At 44.1% G+C, this 23709-nt stretch overlaps 3 protein-coding genes and 1 non-coding gene across 8 annotated transcripts in view; 3 read left to right on the forward strand and 1 right to left on the reverse strand.

Annotated features, from left to right (window-relative positions):
- The first annotated feature begins 2003 nt into the window (after positions 1 to 2003).
- TRNAI-AAU (transfer RNA isoleucine (anticodon AAU)) lies at positions 2004 to 2077 on the forward strand. The gene has a single exon. It is a non-coding gene; the product is annotated as a tRNA-Ile (tRNA).
- Positions 2078 to 3161: 1084 nt separating this feature from the next.
- Positions 3162 to 14772, forward strand: ZNF839 (zinc finger protein 839). Of its 2 annotated transcripts, none has more exons than XM_058026748.1 (8): positions 3162 to 3713; positions 4614 to 5519; positions 7232 to 7483; positions 8210 to 8302; positions 8654 to 8806; positions 9927 to 10067; positions 10719 to 10857; positions 12555 to 14772. In XM_058026748.1, exons 1-8 carry the CDS (start codon positions 3162 to 3164, stop codon positions 13544 to 13546), a joined length of 3228 nt encoding a protein of 1075 aa, XP_057882731.1. In that variant the 3' UTR covers positions 13547 to 14772. The 2 variants fall into 2 exon arrangements, with proteins under 2 accessions (XP_057882731.1, XP_057882732.1); XM_058026749.1 differs by having other exon boundaries at positions 3600 to 3713; positions 4617 to 5519.
- Positions 4948 to 22845, reverse strand: CINP (cyclin dependent kinase 2 interacting protein). 2 transcript variants are annotated; one of them, XR_009114603.1, is made up of 6 exons: positions 22817 to 22845; positions 21408 to 21576; positions 20094 to 20220; positions 18438 to 18567; positions 16699 to 16976; positions 4948 to 5012 (listed from the first exon to the last, which is right to left on the reverse strand). XR_009114603.1 is itself a non-coding variant. In XM_058026750.1 (5 exons), the coding sequence occupies exons 1-5, from the start codon at positions 22821 to 22823 to the stop codon at positions 16774 to 16776; spliced, it is 636 nt and encodes a 211-aa protein (XP_057882733.1). In that variant the 5' UTR covers positions 22824 to 22845; the 3' UTR covers positions 16110 to 16773. The 2 variants fall into 2 exon arrangements, 1 of the variants encoding a protein (XP_057882733.1); XM_058026750.1 differs by lacking the exon at positions 4948 to 5012 and having other exon boundaries at positions 16110 to 16976.
- Positions 22846 to 22902: 57 nt separating this feature from the next.
- The window catches only part of TECPR2 (tectonin beta-propeller repeat containing 2), a 41047-nt gene continuing 40240 nt past the window's right edge, over positions 22903 to 23709 (forward strand). For 2 of the 3 annotated variants that reach the window (XM_058026015.1, XM_058026017.1), the window contains exon 1: positions 22903 to 22982. The gene's annotated coding sequence lies outside the window, so the exon portion shown is untranslated. The remainder of the gene's footprint in view (positions 22983 to 23709) is intronic. The other variant, XM_058026016.1, reaches the window with a different exon arrangement.

Here is a 23709-nt window from a genome sequence, read left to right on the forward strand (position 1 = left end):
GGATGTAGCACGGCAGATGTGAAGGATGCAACACGGCAGATGTGAAGGATGTAACACGGCAGATGTGAAGGATGCCAAGCGATGGAAAGCAAGGCGTGCCGAACCAGGAGAACTCAGCAGTTCTGAGGAAGCACTCGCAGACCGGCAGCCGAGGTGATGCCCCGCAGGAGCCCAGACACAGACCCATTTTTTCCCTGCTGCGGAGGAGTGGGACGCAGAGACCAGGGTGGCCATGCGAGCCCCGGGAGCTGCGCAGGGGCCGCGGGTTCGGCGTTCCCAGGGCCGGCAGAAGCACCCACAGCCCCCTCGGCGCGGGGCTCCCTAAGACCACGGCCCCCTCCGTGCCCGCCAGCCTCCATGGAGGGCCCGGGCCCACATCACCCCTCAGAAAGGGCCCGAGGCCTGTCCCCGTACCCTCTTACTGTGCCTCCCGCGCCGTCCCGCCGCTGCCGGGGCTGGCGGATCAGCGGCCGGGCCCGACCCGGCCCCGCTGCCGGCGCTCCCCTCAAGCCGCCATGTTGTGTTCCAGTCGCCCCGGCAACCGCGCACGCGCTGGCCCCGCGCCGCGGCCCGCTGCACACGGCACGGCCGGAGATGGCGCATGCGCAGTGTGCACGGCGTGCCAGCGCCCCGTCCCTGCCCGGCAGGTGCGCGCCCAGGTGCGGCAGAATTGTGCATGTCGCACCCTCGGGTAATTTTTTTTTTTTTTTAGGAAAAGGAAAGAAAATCCCAAGGTGAATGGGCTGTCTGGACGAGAGCCATCAGGACTGAAGTCAGGAGAATGGAGCAGTAACTGGGGGAAACGTAATTTCGGCAGTGTGAGGTCGCAACCCACTGGCCACCTACCCAGAAGGGACCCCAGACTCAACCGGAAAAAAAGAACTGCGCCTGCGGACTAATTAGCACGAGAAGCGAGATGTTACTACCAAATAGTGGTTTGAATACTAATTAATAGAAAACTTACATAGTTGGTAACCGAGGAATGCTGATGCCTTTGTTTGTTAAAAGGTATATAGCAAGTGTCAAGTTTTGATGATCACTGGGCTAGACTTTTGTGTGATACCAGCCAGCTCTCTGCTTTGCGCAAACTACAATAAAACTCGAAATACCTCGCCTCGAGGTGTCATTTGCCGTCCCGACTCCCCGGGGATGGCGGGGCTGAGCCGGCCGCGGGTGAGGGGTTAAGGAGGGGAGCCCTTAGGACAAGAGACGTGCTCCATAAATCCAGCGGCGGGCCCTGTCTGCTGCCAAGGCTCCCGTGGCCGGAGCAGCGCCCCGGCAGGCTCAGATTCATCCCCGGTGATGGCCTGATCCCTGGCGGATCCTGCGCGCCACTGCGGGATGGGGAGAGCCGCCGTACCGCCAGCCCGGCACAGAGAAGAGCCCGGGGAGAGAGCAGGGGCTGTGTTCTCACCGAGCTGTCTCCAAAAACCTGCATTTTGGAGATCTGTGTCATCCCCTCCCTGTCTCCGCCTCCCGGTGTTTGCCTCTTGCTAAACAGACATCCTGTGCTTTAGCGCAGGCTTCAAGGGCGGGCAGAAAAGTTCTTTTCTGTACAGCATATGTACTAAAAATGAAAACACCAGGAAACAGTGAATTTTTTGTCCGTGCAAAACAAAATCCTTGTAGCGTGTTGAACAGAATAGTAGATGCTTTTAAAGAATGTTCAAATATTTTAATTAAAAGAAACTGTAATCATATCTTAGTAAACTTGAAGAAGTATTAGTCTATTGACTTAGAGGTGAAGTTGTCCCCGATTCCGTGTTACGGTTGTTCCCTACCAGGCGCTGCATCTCTCTATAGGCAGGGAAAAGTTTTCCGATTTGCGTTTGGTGTTGCTGAGGAGATAAGCGTGTGTTTCCATATGCACGGGCCCAGGTCCGGTGCTCCTGAGGACGAGGAGATTCCTCGCCCAGTCCGTCGCCTTCGCCACTTCGAGTGAAAGGTAGAACATTGGCACAGGATTGTCTTTATTACTCCCAGCGGCGGCCGTCTTATCAAGTGGCCGGTTAGCTCAGTTGGTTAGAGCGTGGTGCTAATAACGCCAAGGTCGCGGGTTCGATCCCCGTACGGGCCACAGGACTTCCCTTTTTCTCTCCCGTGACTTTTTCGTCCCTGCGATTCCCACCCACCTCACGCGGTTGTGCTGAGACGCGGCGTGATCTTTGCACAAGGGCACGGCCGGGAACTTGGGGGGTGTGTGTGTCTGGCTGTCTCTCTGTGTGCGGTCGAGCGCCCAGGGCACGGACCGAGCTTCATTGCGCGCCTGCGGCTGATGGAGCCCGGCCGGCCCCGGCAGAATTCTGGGTGGGCTACAGCGGGCTCGGGTGACCCTTCGGGCTCTTTTCTGCCGTGTGGGCTGTCCTTCACGCGTGGCACCCGCTCCGCCGCCCGAAACGGAGCACACATTCACGGAATGGGTCACTTAGGAGGAGACCGCAACTCGTCCAAACGTCACTGCTGAAGCAGACTTGTCCTGGAGCACACGGCACAGGATTGCGTCCAGACCGTTCTGGGATATCTCCAGTTGAGGGAGACTTCACAATCTCTGAGCAACCTGTTCCAGTGCTCGGTAACCCGCACAGTTCAGTTCTTCCGCATGTTCAGGTGGAACTTTCTGTGCATCAGTTGTCTCGTATCCCAGAGGTTGGCACCTCCGAGAAGAGCGTGGATCCATTCTTTTGGCACAAGGCCCTTTAGATACTTGTACACAGACACAAGGTGACCTCTGAGCCGTCTCTGCTCGAGACTGGAAAGGCGCGATCCCCCTCATCCTTTCCTCGTGAGACAGACGCAGAGACGCTCCGGTATCTCAGCTATCTCCCACTGCTCTCCCCTGTACCCGCTCTAGGAGCTCCATGTCCCTCTTGTACCGCGACTCGGTACAGACTCAGCGCGAACCGCGGGCAAACACAACTCACGGTAACTCCGCCCGCGGGTCCCGTGTCCAGCCCCACCGGGGCCAGGAGCTGCGGGCGCACCTCCGCCGGTTTAGCCCGCGCGAGCCGCCGTCGGCGCCGGGCGGCCCCGCCCCGGGGGGCGCGGCGGGCGCTGCCGGGGGCGCCATTGGCCCCGCCGCCGGTGCCCCGCGCATCGCCCGCGCTGCCGACACCGCCGGGGGCAGCCGCCGATGCGGCGCCCGCCCGCCCGCGCCTGCCAAGATGGCGGCTCCCGGGGCGGGGGGCGCCGGGGCACGGCCGCCCCCTCCGCCCGCTGAGGACGAGCCCCCCGGGACCCGCGGGGCACCCCCCGGCGGGGCGGCGGGGCGAGAGGAGGGCGGCGGCGGCGGCGGCGGCGCGGAGCTGCTGGCGGTGACGGAGGAGCTGGTGCAGAGCTTGGCCGCCCTGGAAGCCGGCGTGGGGGCGGCGGCGAGCGGCCCCGTGCTGTACCTGCGGGCGGACGGGAGCGCGGCGGAGGGCGCGGGGCTGAGTGCCGGCGAGCAGCGGCGGCTGTTGGAGCGGCTGCTGGAGAGCCCGGGGCCAGCCCCGCCGGCCCGTCCCGCCGCCGCGCCGCTGGCCCCCGCGGAGCTCCGGCGGGTCATTGAGCAAGTGAGCAAGGCCCAGGAGCAGCTGAAGCCGGCGGCGCCCCCGCCGCAGCCCTGCCCCGCGGGCGGCATCATGCAGAACGCCGCCCGGCAGCTGCAGAGCGTGGCCCAGCAGGTCGCCCTGCAGCAGGGCAGGGCCGCGGCCGCCGCCCGCCTCCTCCCGCACAAGGTAACCCCGGGGCTGGGGGGAGGGAGGCTGCGGCGCTCCGTTGGTGATGAAAGCCACGGCTCTCGCGGGTTTAATCCTTTCTAATAAGTTCTTTTTTTTTTTTTTTTTTTTTTTTTTTTGTCGTTCTCGTCAGTCACACCTGCTCTCGGGTGTAGACTCCGCTCCCGCAGCTCAAAGGCACAGCTTTCAATGTGGTTTAGGAAAATCCGTGTTTGAATGTAGCTAATAGCTGCTGTGGTCAGTATTTCAGTCTGACAACACGTGCAGCCAAGAACAGCTTAGAAGAGCTGTTTCCTAGTGGTTAAGTGGTGATGCACAGGAAGTTACTGCATGCCTCTTGCAGGTCCCTGGGCTTTCAACCCACTTTTGGGGTGTAGGTTGTGAAGTGATTGAACTGAAGCAGAAATTTGGATGAGGCAGGGAAACTGTGAGGGAGATAAACAGTAGCATCTGATTCTGTGAATCATCACCACTAAGTTTTTGTGAACTGAACACACGTTATAGGATGTGCTGGGCTGGGTATTTGGCCTGTATCTTGTAGCAGACCGTAGTTTTCCCATGTGGGGTTTGCTGAAGGTTATGAACGTGCCTTAGTGATGGCATTGACTCTGCTACTCCAGACAGGCCTGCTAGCAGGAAACAAAGCTGTGACATGGCCTCAGAGCAAACTTTACATGCTTTAGTTGAACCGCAGTCACAGCAGAAAATGTGCAGGAAAACCCATAGCTTGAAGGAAGGGAATCTGCTTTGATGCATTAAGATGGAAAGTTAATGATGTGCAGTGGTTTCTTCATGCTTTGCTTTAAGGGAATGTGTGTATAATCTCAATAAATATTTTATTTATTTATTAATAAATAAATACATTTGTGTAATTGCAACTCTTCCTTTTTTCCACAAAAGCAGCTGGAAGCCATTTGTGTCCAAGTTCAGCCAGGACAGATGAAGGAAACTGAAGGGCCAATGACATCATTGGCACCAATCCAGTCCAAAACTATAACGCTGAGTCAGCCAGTTGGTAGGAAATCCAGCATACCAGGAGTTGGCATTATTAATCCCCAGATAATTAGGATACAGCCTGTTTCAGGAACTGAGCAGCAGCAGCTACTCCTGCATAGTTCTTCTGAGTCTCCGGTTCAGCTGCTTATGCAGAGGCCTTTCCCATCTCACGGGGCAGTGTCTGGGGACAAGATTCCCCCATCCAAGATGGTGAATGGACAGAGGGCTTCTTGTGCCACAGCATCAGCTTCAAGGTCTCCAAAACCTACCGTGGCTGCAGCTAGTTCAGCAAGTACACCAAGCCTTGAAAAAAAGCAAAAGGATGACAAGTTGAAGAAATCCTTGAAGGTGAAAACTCGTTCTGGACGGATTTCACGCCCCCCCAAATACAAAGCTAAAGATTATAAATTCATTAAAATGGAGGATTTGGCTGATGGTCATCAGTCTGATTCTGATGACTACTCTGAGCTGAGTATAGAAGATGATGAAGAAGGAAAGGTGAAGGGAAAGGATGCATTATTCAGTTCTTCAAATTATAATCTGAAACCCAAGACATTTAAATGTCAGACTTGTGAAAAATCTTACATAGGAAAAGGAGGATTAGCAAGACATTATAAACTTAACCCAGACCATGGACAGCTGGAGCCTTCACCTCAGAAAATACCTCTAAATAAGCCTAATGGAAGTATATTTGTGGAAGAGGAAATGATGAGTCCAGCACATTTGGATTCAATTGCTGTCACTTTAAGTCATGAAAAAGCACTGGCTACCAGTCTGGAAGAAACTGTTCATTCAAAGGCTGGAGAACAGGTAAAGTGTGACTTAGAAAATCTGTCAATTCTGTGGAAAGTAGAATGGCAGTTCTGTAGCTGCACAGTCTTGTACTGCTCAGAAATATCCGCTGATAGACTACATTAGGGAAATTTCCCATTGAAGTCCTTTAAAAATCAAATTGTCTCTTGCAGTGCTGCAGCAATAGCACTCTTGCACAGACACAACTAAATTTTCACTGAGTGATCATTTCTTACTGTGTTTCTGACATATGGTTTTCACCTTGTCTGCATAAATGACATTCTTCTCTGCATTTGGATAAGAACACTGTTGTTCAGTTACAGCCTTTAGCATGACAGCAACACATCATCTGCTCTCATTTTCTGCTGCTGAAATAATGTCATCACAGAAAAATCTCTTATTTGGAACACAACAGTGAACTACAGCTTTTCCTAGAGCAGGTTTTCAAAGTGAGGCTTTGAAACCCTGCACACCAAACACTGGTGAAATTCCACCCTCTAGGGTAGAAGCTGCCTCAGCTGCAAATTTTTTCCTGTGATGTTCTAGGCTGGTCACTTCAAAGAAAAGTTTCTCTTTTAATATTGAAATCACTCTCAACATTTTGCAGCTGATGCAGCTGCTGGTTCGGATCAAGTACTTGTTTAGATGTAGGGGTGTCATGTTTATTACTTGTCTTTGTAATAGTGAAGTTGTTCTCAGGAAAGTGAAAATTTACAGCAAACAAACCTTCCCTCATCCTCTGCACTCAGTTATCATCTCTGGAAAAAGAGAATTGCAGACTACTGAAGTCTGCTGTCTGAATTATTGTAGTTTGATACAGACAGGAAGCCAATCAAGATCCCCATGCTCAACCCCTAATCCTGTGTCAAATTTAGAACTAATTTAGTAATTTAATCCCTGGATAGAACTGACATAAATTTGCCATTTATAGAGCTTTCCTAATCAGTAGAATAGTAGGGAGTTACTGAACACTGGGATGCAAATGCACAGATTATGCAAAGAAGCCTGATGTAACTCAGTACTATTATAAACCAATTTCTTGAAAGATGCTGGAACATTCTTAGAAATTCTGTCTTGGAAGGGGAAGATGCTTAAGTAAGAAGTCACTGCTTTGAACAGTTAAAGATTTTTACACTGAAATGATCATCGTAACTTAAACATATAAAAGGCACTTTGACTTTCTGTATGATCTTATAACAGAAGCTGCTTCCTAGCTGTGTTCCTAGGGAAGACAGGATTTTGAAGTGTAGTAACTGGGCAGTACATTTGGAATTTAATTACTGGGCTTGTCACTGTTCATGGTGTCAGAGTTTTTGCCTTTCTTATAAAGTCTTCATGCTTTGACATAGGTACAATGAAACCCAAATTATGTTTTACTGCTAATTAAGTTTTATTTCTACAACCTCTATCTAAAGAGGATATATTTTACTTCAAAAATATTAAATGTATTTAACCCACTTAAACCACCTCTTTCATTATGTTTATTTAATCTTTTTATTTTGTATGACATCTTGTGGTTCAAAAATGCTAACTTTGCATATAATGGCATATATGTGATGCAGAAGTAGCAGTCTTACTCATGTGTTGGATTTATTCCACAACTTTCTTTGCAAGTTATGCTTGTATCCAGCTATGCGTTTTTTTAATATGCTATTTATTGTTTTAATTTTAAAACTGTCTTCCTCAAAACTGTTTAAAATGGTGAATAAAGACTTTTCCTTTTAATTAAGGCACCAGAGTGTGAGGAAAGCAGCCACTTGCTGGCAGAACAAGCAAATGAAAGCAGTTCAGGGTGCCGGGGACCTGTAACCCCACAAGGACCTGCAAGAGCCCGACGAGCAAAGCGACGCGGTCGGCCCAGGATGGGTGGAAGGTCCAGGTGTTCTGGAAGGCTTAGCAGACCTGGTCAGTCCCCTTCAAAGTCACTTAGTAGTGTGTCAGCAGAACACAATGTATTCAGAAGAAAAGCTAGGTTAAAAGAGGTATGGTTCTCTTCTGCAATTACTTTGCAAGTATTTTTACCCCACCTGAATTTCCCACACTGTTTTTTTTATCGTTTATTTTCAATGAATAATTTAAATTTTTTTTTTTTTTTTTTTTTACATCCTTATGTATGGACAAGATGAAAGCCTTAGATGGCTTCTAAGAAGAAAACATTGTCTTTTAAGAAAAAAATACTTCCAGCAGAAAACTGGAAAAAGGAAAATGGGAACTGGGTTTGGAAAGAGATTCTGACATGTAGATATATTCTTGCTACCCTTTTTCTGGGGAAGGAAAGTTACTAGCTACTACTAGTATCTCCTCCAACACAGTAAAAGAAATAAAAAATGAAAAGAACCCAAAACCAGCAAAACAAACCCACAAAGGTCTTGGGGGAGGATAGGGGTTAAAATCCAAGTAACACAACTTGTTCTTTGGTTTCTGTGTGTTATAGATCCTTTATGGCCACTAAAGCTACTGAGGTTGCTGTTCTTTCTATGAATTGGCAACATTTGTGGGACTGAGTTTTGGCTGTACACGAGTAGTAAAACCTAGTCTGAGGTTTTGTAACTTACCCCATTTTGGAGTTAGTTTACATCTATTCTTAAAGCTGCCTAAACATACGGCATATCTTTCAAAAAAAAAGTAGTGATATTTTATGTTCTGAAAATGGGGTGCATAATGTGTGGGCTGCTTTTTCCTAATAATCTCATTCTGGCTTTTGACAGCTAATACAACAATGTGATAATGAAGATTTAATGGAGCTGGCTCTCCCACGTCTTACAAAGCTTGTTACAGTGTATGAATTCCTCTTGATGAAGGTGAGTTTTTATGTAAAAATATTAAATTATTTTAGGGATGTGTCCATTAGTACACGTAAAAAGATTCCTTTAGAGACATAATTGAATTTCCTAAATTAATGTTGTGCAGCATGTAGATGTTCCACACATCACTTCAGTCTTCCACAGGCAAAACTCTGGTAGGTCTCAACTCAAAGCCTTGCTTTTTGCTGCCTGGTTCAGTGGCATTTTGAATATTCCACAGTCTTTTGACTTAAACGTTTCTATTTTAAAATGTTGAACAGAACAAAATTGACAGATCTTAATTTAATCTTTTTTTAAAGTATAGGGGAGGGAGAAACAAGCCCTTTTTTATTCCCCTCTTATTCCCAGGTGGAAAAAGGACATCCAGCCAAAGCTTACTTTCCAGATGTGTACAGGGAGTTTGAAGATTTGCATAACATGGTAAAGAAAATGGCTTATGATCACCTCAGTAATTCTGATTCTGTGAATTGCCAACAGCCTGTTGAAATAAAAGATGCTAAGGTAATAAAGCACTCTGTTTGGAACTATGTTTGGTTGGTTTGTTTGCTTGTTTTATGTGAGATGCCTTGCATTTTTAATTTTCTGTGATAATTAATTTTCTCGTGCAGGTAAATTTATTTGAAAACAACAAGATTTTTAATTAGCAAAAATAGGCATTATTGTGGAAAGTCCAACAACTTAGCAAGAAGAAAAAGAAATCCATAATAAAACTTCAATTCTAGTTTATGTCAGTGGATACAACTAGAAAGATAAAAACCAATTCTAGCAGTGCTGATGCCTGCCTTGCATATCTAGAGTAGTAGGAAGCTGCATGTTACTGCAAGGTTTATTTAGCATTAACCACTAATCAAAGTACATCCTGATGTTTGATCAGGAAGGGGGGGGGGGTGTGTATCTATATTTAAAATGAGTGACCTTGATTTAAAGAGGTAATTTCATTGCAAAATGGGGGCAAACTGAATGCATCTATGCAGTTCACAGTCACATTAACAAACATTAAAGGTAGTGACTACATTATAAAATGAAAACTATTATTTCAGTGACTGCAGATCCATTGTTTATGGAGCTGTATCTAGAAAGACAGATGAAACCTCTTTCTTGGCTCTCTTCTGTGTTCATGTGCATTCTGAATATAGAATGATGCTCTTTAAAAAAGAAGACCAAACCAAACCCCAAAACAACCTGGCCTTGAGAAGCTGGATGGTAGCACATCTGTGTAAGGACTAAGCACAGGAATGGAACACGAGGAGAGGGGAAAGTCCTTAACTACACAGATATACTCTAAACAGAAAATTTAAATGTTTTTTATATGATGGAGTGCCTCAATAATCTTTATTAAACACTGCTCTGAGTAACTGTCCCTGGATTCTATATATAACCATAATTCTTTCAAGTTTGCCTGTTAACAATCACCTTCAGATGAAGGTGATGTTCATGTGTCAGTGTGAAGGCTGGTAGAAAACATGGGAGTCTAAATACTTGCATTGAGCTGAGGTGATTGTCAGGCTAGACATGATGTAGTTCTAGTTCAGTTTTAAGAAAACTAATCTGTATTTCAGCATGTATGTATGCAGATCTGAGAGGCTAACTTTTACTTTATTCCTTATATCTGTTTCTGAAGGTTGCTGAATCTTTAGGAATCACAGAAATACTCAGTGGAGAACAGAAGATGCAAGGTGCAGACCCTTATTCACAATGTGTCATTAAAATGGTCAGTGAGCAAGTGCCTGTGGATGTACTGGGACAAAAACGGTCAGCTGAGGTATGGAACAGCTTTGTGAAAATTAACAGTGAATCTAAGACCAATTAAAACATTTAAAAATACATAATTATTCCTTAGAAAATCATGCTATATTATCTGAGTCGTGTTAAAGTAAAGCTTTTGTGGTGTTCAGAAATACTGAAAATACTCTCTGCTGTCTTACCATAGCAGGGCATACGAACTAGCACAGTAAGTATGGGCTTTGGGAAGACACTTGGTAGCATTCAGGACAGAGTATCAAAGACTTACAGGTCTTTGATACGAGGACACAAGAACTTAATTGAGGTGCTGGTAACTGGGGGCTCCACAGATTCCAGCCTGTGTTAGAGGACATGACCTAACCTACAGCAGGTTCAGACACTGCTCATTGCTGTGGTAATTGGAGAGAGGAGCATGAAAACAGGTTATTTTTTTTTGATAAGTCAGTTGATGAGCTTCAGTCTGTTTATAATTGTAGCAGAGAGCTGTGTTTTGCCTTGGAGTTTTGGCAAAGTGTGAAGGCTGTGTTTAAATCCTTACCTCTTAGGAAGACCTTTAATGTAAATCCTGTTTTCGAGGATCATTAGTTCACTGCCATGATGTTCCCACAGTTATCTTTTTCAATATTGTCAGCTGTTACAGGCTGCAGCTAATCATCTCTTGTATTGACAGAGCTCAGGGGAAGAACTGCTGCCACCAGCCAAAAGGACCAAGTTAGAAGATGTAACAGAAAATGTGAACAATGCTTATGCCAGTCAAGATGAAGTGAAAGAAAGGAGTGGGAATTTGTGTACACTGTTTGGAAAAGATGGTAACTTCAGATTTTCCAGTTCTGTTCATGGAGCAGCTGAACAAATCTTTGTTCTTCAAGCTACTGTGGTTTTTGTCTTCCAGTTTCAACTCTTAACTTGCTTCCCAGGTCCTTCAAAAGCAGCTGTTTAACTGGAAAGGCCTCATGAGGAGGGAAAAGTTACAGATGATGCAGACAGCAGTAGCTCAGTGCTGGATGCATGATAATCAGTGATTGATACTATTTATGAGCATAGTAGTGTTCTCTGCTGTGTGCTCCCTGTCTGTCCTGTCCCCCTGAGTGCACAACCTTTGTGTCAGCTGTGGGAGAGCAGAGGATGCACAATGCACATCCTTCCTCTGGCCCCAGCCAGCTACAGCAGCACAATTACCAGAGCTTTGTGGAACTTTGGGAAAAGGGAGAGCAGGTATAGGCTGTCCTGTATCAATCATTGGAATACATCTTGTATTGGAATTGAGGCACCATTTGCCGCCACAGTCTTCAGGTGGTTGCCTTTCTTTTTATTCCTTCGTCATGTTTCATCCTGCTGCCCTTCAGATTAGCAGGGTAACAGTGAAAAGAAAGTAAATCTCTAGTAAGATATGTCTGTCAGTACCATCCACTTTGTAAATACCTTGTTTTGGTGTTGCTCTAAGTGCCTTTGCCCTTTGTATGCCTTTCAGTCAATGGTTATTTTTGTTTCCCTCCATTACATTTTCTTTCTCTGAAAGGCTCTCTGCATGACCATGCTTACTTCTTGCTGCACTATGATTTTCTTCTGGGCTAGGAGTTTTTAAAATTACATTTTGCTTGCACCTGCTAATAGGGTGTTTGCTAGTCTACAGTGCAAAATGTTAAAAATAGTCCTCTCTGCAGTGTTAAGTCTCCTTCTTTGTGCAGTGGTATCTTTCATAACAAAAAAAATCCAAAACCAGACCAACTTACTTGTTCATTTTGAGCTTTAATAATAAAGTCTGACAGCTCATACTACTGCAGCTTAGTAGTTATTGTCCAACTACTTTCAGGGTTTGGCAGCCTGGTCAGGTCCAGGTCAAGTAACTGGTAGAACACTGCATTCCTTGTGGTTTTTACCTTTTCTGGTACAGGACAAAAGTGCTGCTGGGGCTCTTAGCACAGCTAATTAATATGTAGCAACCTGATGACACGTCCAAGTTCAGGATGAGCTTGATTAGGAATAGAAATTTAAACAGAAGTTTAAATGCTTCCATCAATTTACTAAAAGTGATGAGGGTGAGCAGCTGACAAGTTTGTGCCTGATAAAAAAGACTGTCTTTATCTTTTAATATTACTGACTGCATGACAGATGGAACAAAATTGAGTTTGCCTTTGAGCTCAGGTTGTTTTCAGGACGAACAGAAAAATGGAAAAATGCTGCCTCTAAATGTAAGGTCTCTTAATATAGAAATACTTGATAAACTATCACTATTCAAAAACAAGGAATTTAAAAATATTATTTATATTTTTATATTTATAAATTTATATTTATAATTTTAATATTTGTATATTTATATTTTATAATGACTTTCTCATGAGGAAGTTCTGTGAAACTCCTGTAAGGTGCTTCAGGTTTGCTAATCTGGGGGAAGCAAAGCAGGGAAGTAGTCTAGCTTTTCCTCCAAAACTATTACTGAAATATAGGTTTTTTGGCATGCAATATTAGATTGCCCAACAAAATGATACTTCTTCCCCCTTTTCAGGTTTTAATCCATTAAATGGAGAAATCCTGCTTTCAGAAGACAGGCATATCACCTGCTGTACAACTGGAAGTACATTACAGACAGCAGAGGAACACAACTCACTTGCTGATTCAGGAGTTGGAATCGATGGTGCAAATTCAGGTACCTTCTCCCAGACTGTGGAAATGAGGATGGAGTATCCCCAGGCTGCAGGGATGCAGGGAGCAGGCCTGGCAGGTGAAGGGTCCCTGCTGCACCCCGGAGTGGTGCTGCCTGTGGCAGAAGGAGGCTCGGCCAGGCCGGTCCAGGCGCGCTTTGTGAGCGGGAGCACAGCGGGGCCACCGGCAGCTCCTGAGCTCCACAGCTCCCTGATGGAGCAGGCAGGGGCCAGGCAGAGCACTGGCCTAGCAACGAGTGCAGAAAATGGTCACAGTCCAAAATATCATCAGCTGCAAGAAGAAAACCCGAATTTTGCAATTAAAGAACATTCTGAGCAGCTCCACAATGCTGATGTGACTGATGAGATACAGGAACTTGAGAAGGTTTTTTCAACAAACGTTGTGCCAATAAACTACCCTCAGAGTGCTCAGGCTGAGTCACACCAGAACCCTGGCCAGGGAGCTTCCCTGTCTGCTCAAGGGAACCAGGAAAACGCTTTCAATCACCACAGTGAATATTCTTGTGGGACAGAGGAAGCACACGAGCTGGCAAATACAGTTACTGTAGATGAAACTGTAGCTTTTGAGATTTCTGATGAGAGCCATGATTTTTTGTCTCAGGGACACGAACAGATTTTTATTCAGACTTCAGATGGGCTTCTCTTGTCTCATCCAGACACTGCTGTTTTGTCTCAGGCAGAAGGCATCGTCATTGTGACTGATTCCAATGGCACTACAATGCACATCCGCACACCCCAAGGGATACCTTTGGAAACAGTGGAAGCACTACTGGCAATGGAAGCAGGTGGCCAAAGTGAAGATATTTTGCTCTCTCAAAGTGAATTGGAGCCATAAATTAGAAAACCCTATAAGCTTTCTTCTGGAAAAGACTGATTATAAAATGTATATTTTTCTAATGTGAATACTGAGATAATTGAAATTTAACTTATTTGTAAACTGTTTCTATGCCCTGTACTTTTTATAACTTATGTTTATATAAATTTAGCAGCATTGCAACCAAAAATTCTAGAATTAACATTGTTCTATTTGCTTTATATGTTGGGGATGGGTGGAAAGTGGAAATCTTGTCAACCCTAAAACTTGCACTGTTCCCTTTTGTTACATAATTCCTTTTCTCTCTAGCCATCTCAAAATGCAGTAAGTTGTACTGCTGTGCAGCAGTGATGTGCTGTGTACTGGCAAGCTGTATATGGGTAAAATAAAAGCTATATTAAAAATGTGCATTTTCTGTGCCACTGAGATTACAAAACGCTGTTATTGTGCTTTTTAAAAGCTATCTTGAATTTTCATTAGCATCTAGACTTGATGCTCATAAATCTGCCTGGAAAAATGAGCAGGTTTAAGTATAATCCACAAACTTGTGCATTCTGGGAACAATGTGACAGCCTAGCTGATCCTTACTGAAATAAGCACTCACTGAGTTGAGACAAAAATAGCCTCAAAAGATCTGATTTGTACTGAACAGTTGGAAATGTGTTTAAGTTGCTTGTCTAATGTTCAGCCACACCTTTAAAAATTGCTGTTACATAGACATAAATGGGAAAATGCATAAGTAGTGATATAAGTTTCCTTAATGAGGTACCAAATTCTTTTTTTGCTTTAGTCTGTCATGGCCTATTTTTGTTAGAGTGGTATTACACTTTTTTTTTCCCCCCTTTCAGATGATGCATCCTTTATGAGTTCTACACTTCAACCTTTGCAGTAACTCCACACTACCTTTTACTGTTTAATCATAATACAAAGGAACTGTTGCTCTAGGCAGGGAGAAAACTTGGCAAATTACTTGAATTTCTGTCATACTTTCAATATGATCCTTGGATCAGAGTATATTTTGTAGAGACCTCCTACCAGCATCTTGTCCCGGGCACTGTCTTTTCTTTCAAGAAGTTTAGCAGGTGAAAAAGAACAACATTAAATGAGCAGACATTACTGAAAAGTGGTAACATCCTTAAAATGTGTTTGTCACCTCATTGCTGAATAGATGCAACTACTGGGACAATCAGACAAATCTGCCAAGGACGGGAGAATTGTTCTTAAATTGAATATGAACACTGACTTTTTTTTTTCATGGTATTGTTACCACAAAGAAAAACATTAAAATTGAATCTAAACAGAAGACAATTTACAGATTAAATAAACTGTTCTACTATGTCCCTTTAAACATAGTTGGGTTAGGCTTTTTTGTTTGGTGGTGTTTTTTTGTGGTTGTTTAAGTAGAATATGAATTTGATTATCCAAAACGTTGCCTTTTATGAGTAGCTGTGAAAGATACATTAATGAGTTATTAATGAGTTACTGTTTGTTTTGGGATTTTTCCCCTCTTTTTTTAGGAGGTGGTAATTGCCAGAGGATACACACCTACCTTGTAAGTGAAGGTAACACACAAAGCAAAGTTCTGCTGGTCTTTCAAAGTCTTTCATTGCAGTGAGCAATTCCTTATGATACTTTTTTGTACTGACTGTCTCATAATTATATTTGAGAGCTACAAATATAACAACTGCTTAGAGCTAGAATGACAAAACATCTCTGCAATGATTTTGCAGTAATCTTCCAATGCCCAACAACAGTCAATAAGCAAGAGGGTCTGTGAATATGAAAACCCCTTCCTGAAGAGCTTTTTTCCTCTTAAGAAATGAGAGCAAACCACAATTTCCACCTGTGGAGAAAATGAAAATTTGCTTCAATTTTGCCTTCCCTATCAATTTGCACATGCTGGGAAATATAATACACCTACTCTCATCTTAAAAGAACAGTTCTATATGTGAATCAATCTTTTCTCCTTGGAAAATATTTCTGAAGTACTGAGATGTTTCCATAGTGACACAGGTCTGGCCCAACTCAGATGAATTAAGGTGGCTGTTAAACTAAGTGGAACACTTCCACTGAAAAAATAACAAAACCCAACAAAGCTGTTCCTAACTTTATTCTCCTTGAGCTACAGCAGAATTTCTTTTTAGATGCTGGAATTGTGGGTTAAGAATAGAACTCTCATTAGCTGCCAAAAACAACCTCATTGTTAACAGAACAACATTTAAAGAAAACTTATCAATTCATGTCTGTCTGTCCTGTTATTACAGGAAACTGATGAATTTCCCTTACTAAGCTTATGAGGTTTCAGCTTGGGGCTAATGAGTTAAGTGACCTTGCTTTTCCTATCAGTACAGAAGGACAGACACCTTCAAACCAAAACCACTTGACATCAGTATCAGTAACCCAAGGAAAAACTCACTGAGCCCTATGACAGGGAGCAAACAAGATGGGATACAGTCTTGACTAAAGCAGGTTTTGTTTTATTCACAGATGCTTTCATGAAACATCTCCTACCAAAAAAAAAAAAAAAAAAAAAAAAAAAGTTAAAATTAATTAAAAGAGACAAGACCTTATTATATAATGACTGTAAAATGCTGAGTTGTACTAAACCTTCCCTGGGTGCTGGTTCAAGCTTGGATCACTCTTTGAGGGTGAAGTACCCAACAACACCAGAGTCAAAACCAAACCAGAATTTGTACTATTGTCTGCAGCAGCATTTCAAAATCACACACCAAACTATGTGGATCCTTTTGGATTCTTTTTGTGCTTTCCTTTCCTCCACTTATAAATGAATTACAAAAACATTTGCCCTGTTAATTCTTGCAAAAAAACCAAAAAAAAAAAACCCCAAAACCATGGAAGATCAAGAATTGCTGAATTTCTGTGGCAAAAAGGACCATGCAGGTATTTCAGGCTGTCCAGACTTGGCAGGAAGTAACATCTTTTGCTGTAGATTCTAAATGCATTGAATCCCCCAGATTGCCAGGCAGTGCTTACCTCTTTCTGAGTATAGAGGACTTAGCCTCCTACTTGTAACCTCAGTGTTGCCCTTAAAATAGAGAAAAACAACCAAAACTAGCTTGTCCAACACAGAAAAAGGTGTATCAGCTGAGACAAAGTAAGGAATATGAATAGAGAAAAATATTTTTAATAAGTTTTACAAAAAATCAACTTACTTGGTAAGCTTTGCAACATGCCAGTTCAGTTTCATATTAGCACCCCTAGAAGGCAGCCATGTAAGCTCTGGAATTCTAGCACTGCCTGTGTCCTGTTTCCAGCAGCATGGCTTCGAGCAGCAGCATGCTGCTGTTGTCAATGTAAGGCTGGTACAGCCACGAGGATAAATACACCATCATCAGATCCTGGTCAGCAGAATGAGCAATGTCTCGTACAATTGTTTGTTTGAGTTGTAGCTCCTTCTTGTACATTTCAGACAGCTTCAGACAAACCTCATCTGAAATGGATTGACAAACCCAAGCACATTGACCAGAACATTCCAGCAATTCTCTAAAAGCTAAATTATACTTGTAATACGTGGATCATTAAAAAACCCTACCTTACATAAGCTATGCCCCAAATTTAGCCATATTTTATTACAGCATTAATGATGTTTTTACATTAGAATATAAAATGCTAAACAATCTCCTCAGCTTTGGGATGTATTTTACACACTGCTGATTTTTACATGAGCCCACATTTAATTATAGAATAAGCAGTGGCATTGGTTCTCAGGACCCCCTGTAAAATAATCAGTTTATTCCTCATATAACTGAAATTTGATTTTAAAATTTGATAATGCTATCCTGTAGTACAAGCTTCACATTTAGAGTTGTTCTTGATTTTAGCTAATCTTAAGGATGCCCTCACATGCTGTGAAGCACTTCAGCAATGCATGATCACCAATAAGTAATACCAATAGTGAAAAACAACAGTAAAAAAACCCCAAGAGACCAAAACTGAAGCATTTATTGCAAAAACTGTTACTAGTTGTGTTAGTAAAACTGGTAGGGAGATTAAAATTCATCTGTAATCTTTCATTGTTTGAATTCCTAAAAAATAATCACACAAAGTATTTTTAAAGAGAGACTGATCTTATGCTTCTACCTTAGCCTGAACTATCACTGCCTTCAGAAGGATTTAGTCTTTCATGGAGTAGACAGCATCACTAAATGATTCAGTCACAATGGGTGTTTTGACAGCAGTTGTCTTTGTCATTCTTATTCTTTGAGGCTGGCAGAAACTGATACATTAAGATTCCTGCTAAACTGTGGTAGTGAATTAAGAGGCAGAGCTTCACAGAAGTATGGTTTTCACAAAGAAGGCAGTTGGCTTGCATGCAATCAGGCTTCTCTTGAATTCAGACAGTTTTAAAACTGGGGTAATACCAGCTGGGAGGCAGTACCTTTTGCCATCAAGTGAATGCTAAAAGAATTAATATTAACAGTAGAGTGTAACATTTCTTTACTTGTCTTGATTGACACTGAGATCAAAGGTATTTTTCTTTGGCTGCTTGAGAATTAACTGAGGTATAGCTTGCTCTTGCATTCAAGGGTTTAATTTCAATGTCAAGAAACAAGTCAAGTAGTTAAGCCTGCAGCTTAACACCAGCAAGTTGCAAATTCATCTCTGCCTGCAGAGGATGTGGCTGTTGCAGCTTGGACACTGCCAGCTGCTGACAAATTTGGTTCTGTGCTGTAATTGTTGCATGTCAGACAATGCTTGGCAGTCATCAGCAGTAACCCTAAACCAAGTGATGCATTCCTGTGTTTATTGATTAGTCAGTTGTAAAGGAGACAGCACTCTCTCCCTCTCAGGCAAGACATCCAGATAAGAGGGCTTATTTTTCAGTCATACATAAATTGGATGACACTGATGACACAATGTAATTAGCTAAGATAATCAATATTTTACTTACAGAAGTATGATGTGGGCCATGTATGAAAGAAGGGAGCCTTGCAATTCCCAGCTCCATGGTGGAATGTTTCCAAGTCACAGATTGCTTTAGTAGTTGAAGTAAGCTTTTCCATTTTCATCTGTATTTTTGTCTGAAAATGATGAACATGGAACATTAATGAGTATCTCAGGAATATTAGGCTACCATGATCTTAAGCAGTTTTTGAAAACACACTATTTATGAAGGCTATTTAATATTGACATTTCTAACTTGCATTTTTTTAACTCCAGACAGGAATCAAAACTGGAATCTATATAAAGACTTAATATGAGATACACAGAAATTTTGAACACTGTAGATAATGACTCTCTTTTGGACATTCTTTTGTTTCCCACATGTAGAAATATACTAAAGCTCTCTCACTTTTTCACCTCTGTAGTTTTCCTATAGCAATTTAGCAGTGGGGAAAAACATCACACCTGAACAGCACAAGCCCTCTCAAGATCTTTTTGTACGTTACCATATCAAGATGACTTTAACTTCAAAAGATCAGCAGCAGGTGAGAAAAGCAGCTCAAGCTACTACTGACAATATATCTAGGGTGATCTAACAGCTTGCTTCAAAAATAGGTAATTCCATCCACTTCCTTCATGTTCATCTGACTTTGTGCATTTGGGTATGAATATTTACACCAAAATGAAGCTTGCAGGCAGTATCTTTACATCAAGCAGCTAAAACACAGATACATCTATGAACCTGTAAGCTTGTATAAACTCCTAAGGAATGAAAAATAAATTAGATCATAGTAGCTATCTTTAGTATCCAATCTAACACTGACTGCTTTGACTCCTGTTCCTCAGGAAGAGTAAAAACTTTATCAATGCATTTGTAGTCTGAATACAAGAGTACATGAAGGAAAAAAAAAAATCCCCAAACATTTTCCCCACAGAAAAAAATCTGAGGGAAATCTAGCCAGTTTCCTGCTTTTTCTAAACACTGCAGGTCTGTATCCTGTCTATAAAAAAACCCCTAGATCTACCATTCTTTTAATGGGCCTCCACTTTGGCAAAAGGCTGTAAAAGTTATTTTTAACAGGAATTTTAAATTACAGTATCTGGCAGAAAAAAATGCTTGCTTCCTGTCAAACTGACAGGTGACATTAATTCCTAGCAAGGTATCCAGAAAAAATGTTGGGTTACATAATTATCTTACTCCACTCTCCAGAGAAGGAGATCTGCAGAGCAAATGAAGGCAGGAAGGCTAAAATATGACTGCATTATGTCTGATCAAAGACAGCTGCAAGGATTTGATGGCAGGTAGAGCACTGCTTTATGCTTTGCTGTTTCTTTTGTTCTAAACAGAGGGAATATCCAGGATGAGAAACAGAAAACAGGTGCAGCTTTGGAATGCATTCTGGGTATGATTTGTTTCCACATCACTTTATAAAGGGGGGAGTAGAACTATAAGCCGACAGATGATGTAAAACCAACTTTGAAATTTACCCATCAACCAAATACAGGGTGCACTCTGGATTTTAGTCATTTAGATTTGAAGCCAAAGAACTATGAATGAAAATCCCAATTTTCTGCCTACAATAAATACTTCAGGACCTTTCCTTGTTATTTGAGCATGCTTGGAATTGATTCATATTTACTAAGTCTGAAAAATGAGTATTACCATTTGCTTTAAGGTCTCAAGTAATTCTGCACAGCAATTGTCCAGCTCTTGATTGTATTTTGGGGTTGGCTTTTCAGGTTCTGTGGCACTGTTATCACATGCTATCTCCAGTTTGTTGTCCTGAAATCTAAAACAAACATGAGGCAGCATAAAGAACTACACAAAGGTTTACTTGAGCAGTGCAGATTTAAAATCCTTGTGGTCTGATCCTAGAAATTCTCTCACTCACAGGCTGTTCATGAGAATTCCTACATAAAAATAGCACAAAGCATAGCTGGCCATGTGGGCAAATGGGGTTAGTACCATAATCTTCAGAGAAAAACAGAACCACTCTACCTTAGAACATGTGCTTGAACAAACATTTGCAGGTGTTAAGATAACACCTTTTCCCTCTTTACCTCGCCCCTGTGCTGGAGGTTGTTCTCCCATCACCAACAAGGTATGCCCAGGCTTCAGCTGCTCCACAGGACAATCTGGAGCCTCACCACAAACTCATCTTTGTGCAAGTTTAAGCCAAGACATTTATGTGTGACCCCAGAGCAGCCAGTGTGCAGACACCTGCCCAGTCTGGCAGACTCACACCAGCTGGAAACTCAGACTGGAGAGAGAGAGCTGCTAAAGAGCAAAAGCAACATCTGGCACCATTACAGCAAAATATTGCTCAGCTTGTACCTGTCAGAACCCTGTCAGACAAACCGTCTTCAGCTGTCAGGGATCTGGAGAAGCTGCTCACAGCCCTGTTAGTTAAGGTTTCTCATTACAGCATGAAAATAAAAGCTGTACCAAAGTGGGTTTTTTTCAGTTTTTCTGTGTTTTTTTTTTTTTTTTTAATGGTGGTTGTGGTGTGGTATTTTTGTGGATTCCTTCTTGGTTTTAAGTTGTCACCATTAAAACTTTTTATCTGTACAAATCACTGATCCTTCCTTAAAATATTCTCAACTTTTGACTTTAGCTTTTTATGTCTCACTGTAAAACATGCAAGAGAATAAAGGAACTCACATGGGCTGAGATTTATAGAACTAATTTTTAACTTGTTACATTATATAAGTATTTAAAATATGTTACATTTGACTATGTAAAATAAACATTTCCCATTTATTGCAAATATCATTACTATGAGCCATTATTTGAATGTAAATAGTTTATGTAACCAAAGAAATGCAACTGCAGAGTTTGATCTAAGAGCTAGCTTATCCACTGTGACATGTTCTTTTCCCATCCCCCCAAAAGAACTTTCTAGTGAAGAAAGAACATTAATCTCTCAATAAAAGCAATCTTTATGCTATCTTTATTCGTGTGCATTAGCATACTTACTGCTCACTGATCCTCATGTTGACTATTTTGTTTGCTGTAGTAAATCCATTATCATTCAGTCTCTCCCATTTCATCATTAAATTATGCCAGTCTGCTGCATTATCTTTAATTTTTCTTGCACTGACAGATAAAACAGGCCTTCTTGGAGTACTATCAGGAGGACTTTTTGCTGTATGAGAAAATTAAGATATTGAAGCCATTTAATGCATACAGAAACAAATCAGCGTCCAGCAGCTATTTGTGTGAAGGATTTCCTGCTTTACTGATAAATATTGATTAAAGTAAAATGGAATTTACACTAACTGTCTTTGGTCATGAAATCTAATTCCTCATCTCTTGCTATTTGCAAGAAAACCACATTATTAAGCAAGTGAAGCAGATCCTGAGCTGTGCAGTTGCAGCACAGACAGCAGTGGCTTTGTAGTGCTGGCAGATCTAGCAGTCTTCTGACATCAAATGACAGTCAGATGCTAATGCAGTGCCCGACAGAGAGAAATCATGGCAGCAATGGCATGTGTGCAGTGCTCATGCCATGAATGTCAGAATTAATTCACAGCAACATGTGAGCTGCAAGAGTCTGGGGAAAGGCTGAGTCCTGCTGAAGGTGGTGGGTGCTTTACTGCTGGGCACAAAGCCCTCATTTATGGAATCTCCTTGGAGAGCAGACAGCTCTAAGAACCCTCTGCTCCTCCTCTGATCACACAAAGCAGCCCCACCTCTGCACATCACGCCCCGCCCTGGCAGCCAAAGCAGGGCTCAAAGCCAAGGCCCTGCCTGGATGTTTGCTGGCTTCAACTTTTATCCACAGAGATGCCTGAAAAGAGTTCATCACATCGAAAAAGTCCACACAAAATCACAGAATGGGTCAGGTTGTGAGTGGCCCCAGTGGGTCAGCTGGTCCAACCTCCCCGCTCAAGCAGGGCCATCCCAGAGCACACGGCACAGGATCGTGTCCAGACGGTTCTGCAGGGATATTCGGATATCTCTATGGAAGGAGACTCCACAACCTCTCTGGCTCATCTGTTCCAGGGCTCGGTCACTGCACAGTGAAGTTCTTCCTCATGTTTATCGTTCCTGTGCATCAATTTCTGCCCATTACCTCTTGTCCTGTTCGCTGGCACCACTGGGAAGAGCCCGGTTCAATTCTTTTAACACCCACCCACTCACTCACCCTCTCTTTAGATATTTATACAGAGACGTGGTAAAACAAATGAGGTGCCCCGTTCCACACGAGCGAGGTGCTGGACACGGTGCACCCCGGGGTGTGACAGCAGCAGCCCGGCGGACGGCCAGAGCACCACGGGCCCTTTAAACCTCGTTAGTTTGCTGAGAAATTCCGGGACCCCGCCTCTGGCTGCCCCCTGCTACTCCCGCGTTCGTTCGCTCCCTGCAGCTCCCCCCTCACTCACCCGCCATGGCGACCCCTCCGCCCGCGGAAGTTTCCTCACGTCCGGCCCCGCCCAGCCCGGCCCCCGAGCGGCGCAGGCACCGGGGCCGCCGCCGCTCCGCCGCCTCGGGGCCCGGCGCCGCCGCTCCCTGCCGCCCTCCCTGAGCCGCAGCCCGCGCCCCGGAGCGGTGAGTGCAGCCGCGTCCCCGCGGAGCCGGGGGGACCCCTCAGGGCCGGCCCGGTCCCGCTCCCCTCCCCGAGCGCCGCCAGCGGGGCCTGCCGCCTGCGGGCGCCTGTTGCGGGCGGCGCTCCCGGGCAGCGCTCGGTGAGGAGACTCGGGGCGGGCTCCGGCGGCTGCGTTACCCGGGGCGGCTGCGTTACCCGGAGGGGCTGCGTTACCCGGAGGGGCTGCGTTACCCGGAGGGGCTGCGTTACCCGGGGCGGCTGCGTCGCCCTCCCCTTGCCGGGGCTCTGTGTCTGGGCGGTAAATCCGGCATAAGCCGAGGTAAAGCCGGCGGGGAGGCGAGGCAGCCCCATGGGTGTCCGGCCTGGAGCCACGGGCTCTGTCCCCCTCTGGCACAGGCTGCAGCCACACAGGTGCGGGAAGGCACCTGGTGGGAAGGAGAGGTTTGAAACATATGTGTGTGTTTCAATAAAATATGTTTAAGTTGGGGGGGGGGGGTTAAGACAAGCGGGAATTGCTTCACAGTGAAAGAAGAGCAGGTTTATGTTAGGTACTAGGAATAAATTCTTCACTGTGACAGTAGCGAGGCGCTGAAACGGGTTGCCCAGAGAAGCTGTGGTGCTCCATCCTTGGAAGTGTTCATGGCGAGCTTGGAGGGAGCTCAGGGCAGCCTGGGCTGGTGGAAGGTGTCCCTGCCCATGGCAGGAGGCTTGGAGCTGGATGGTGTTTAG

This window comes from Melospiza georgiana, chromosome 6, assembly GCF_028018845.1.
Source record: "Melospiza georgiana isolate bMelGeo1 chromosome 6, bMelGeo1.pri, whole genome shotgun sequence".
In the NCBI taxonomy this organism is placed as follows: Eukaryota; Metazoa; Chordata; class Aves; order Passeriformes; family Passerellidae; genus Melospiza; species Melospiza georgiana.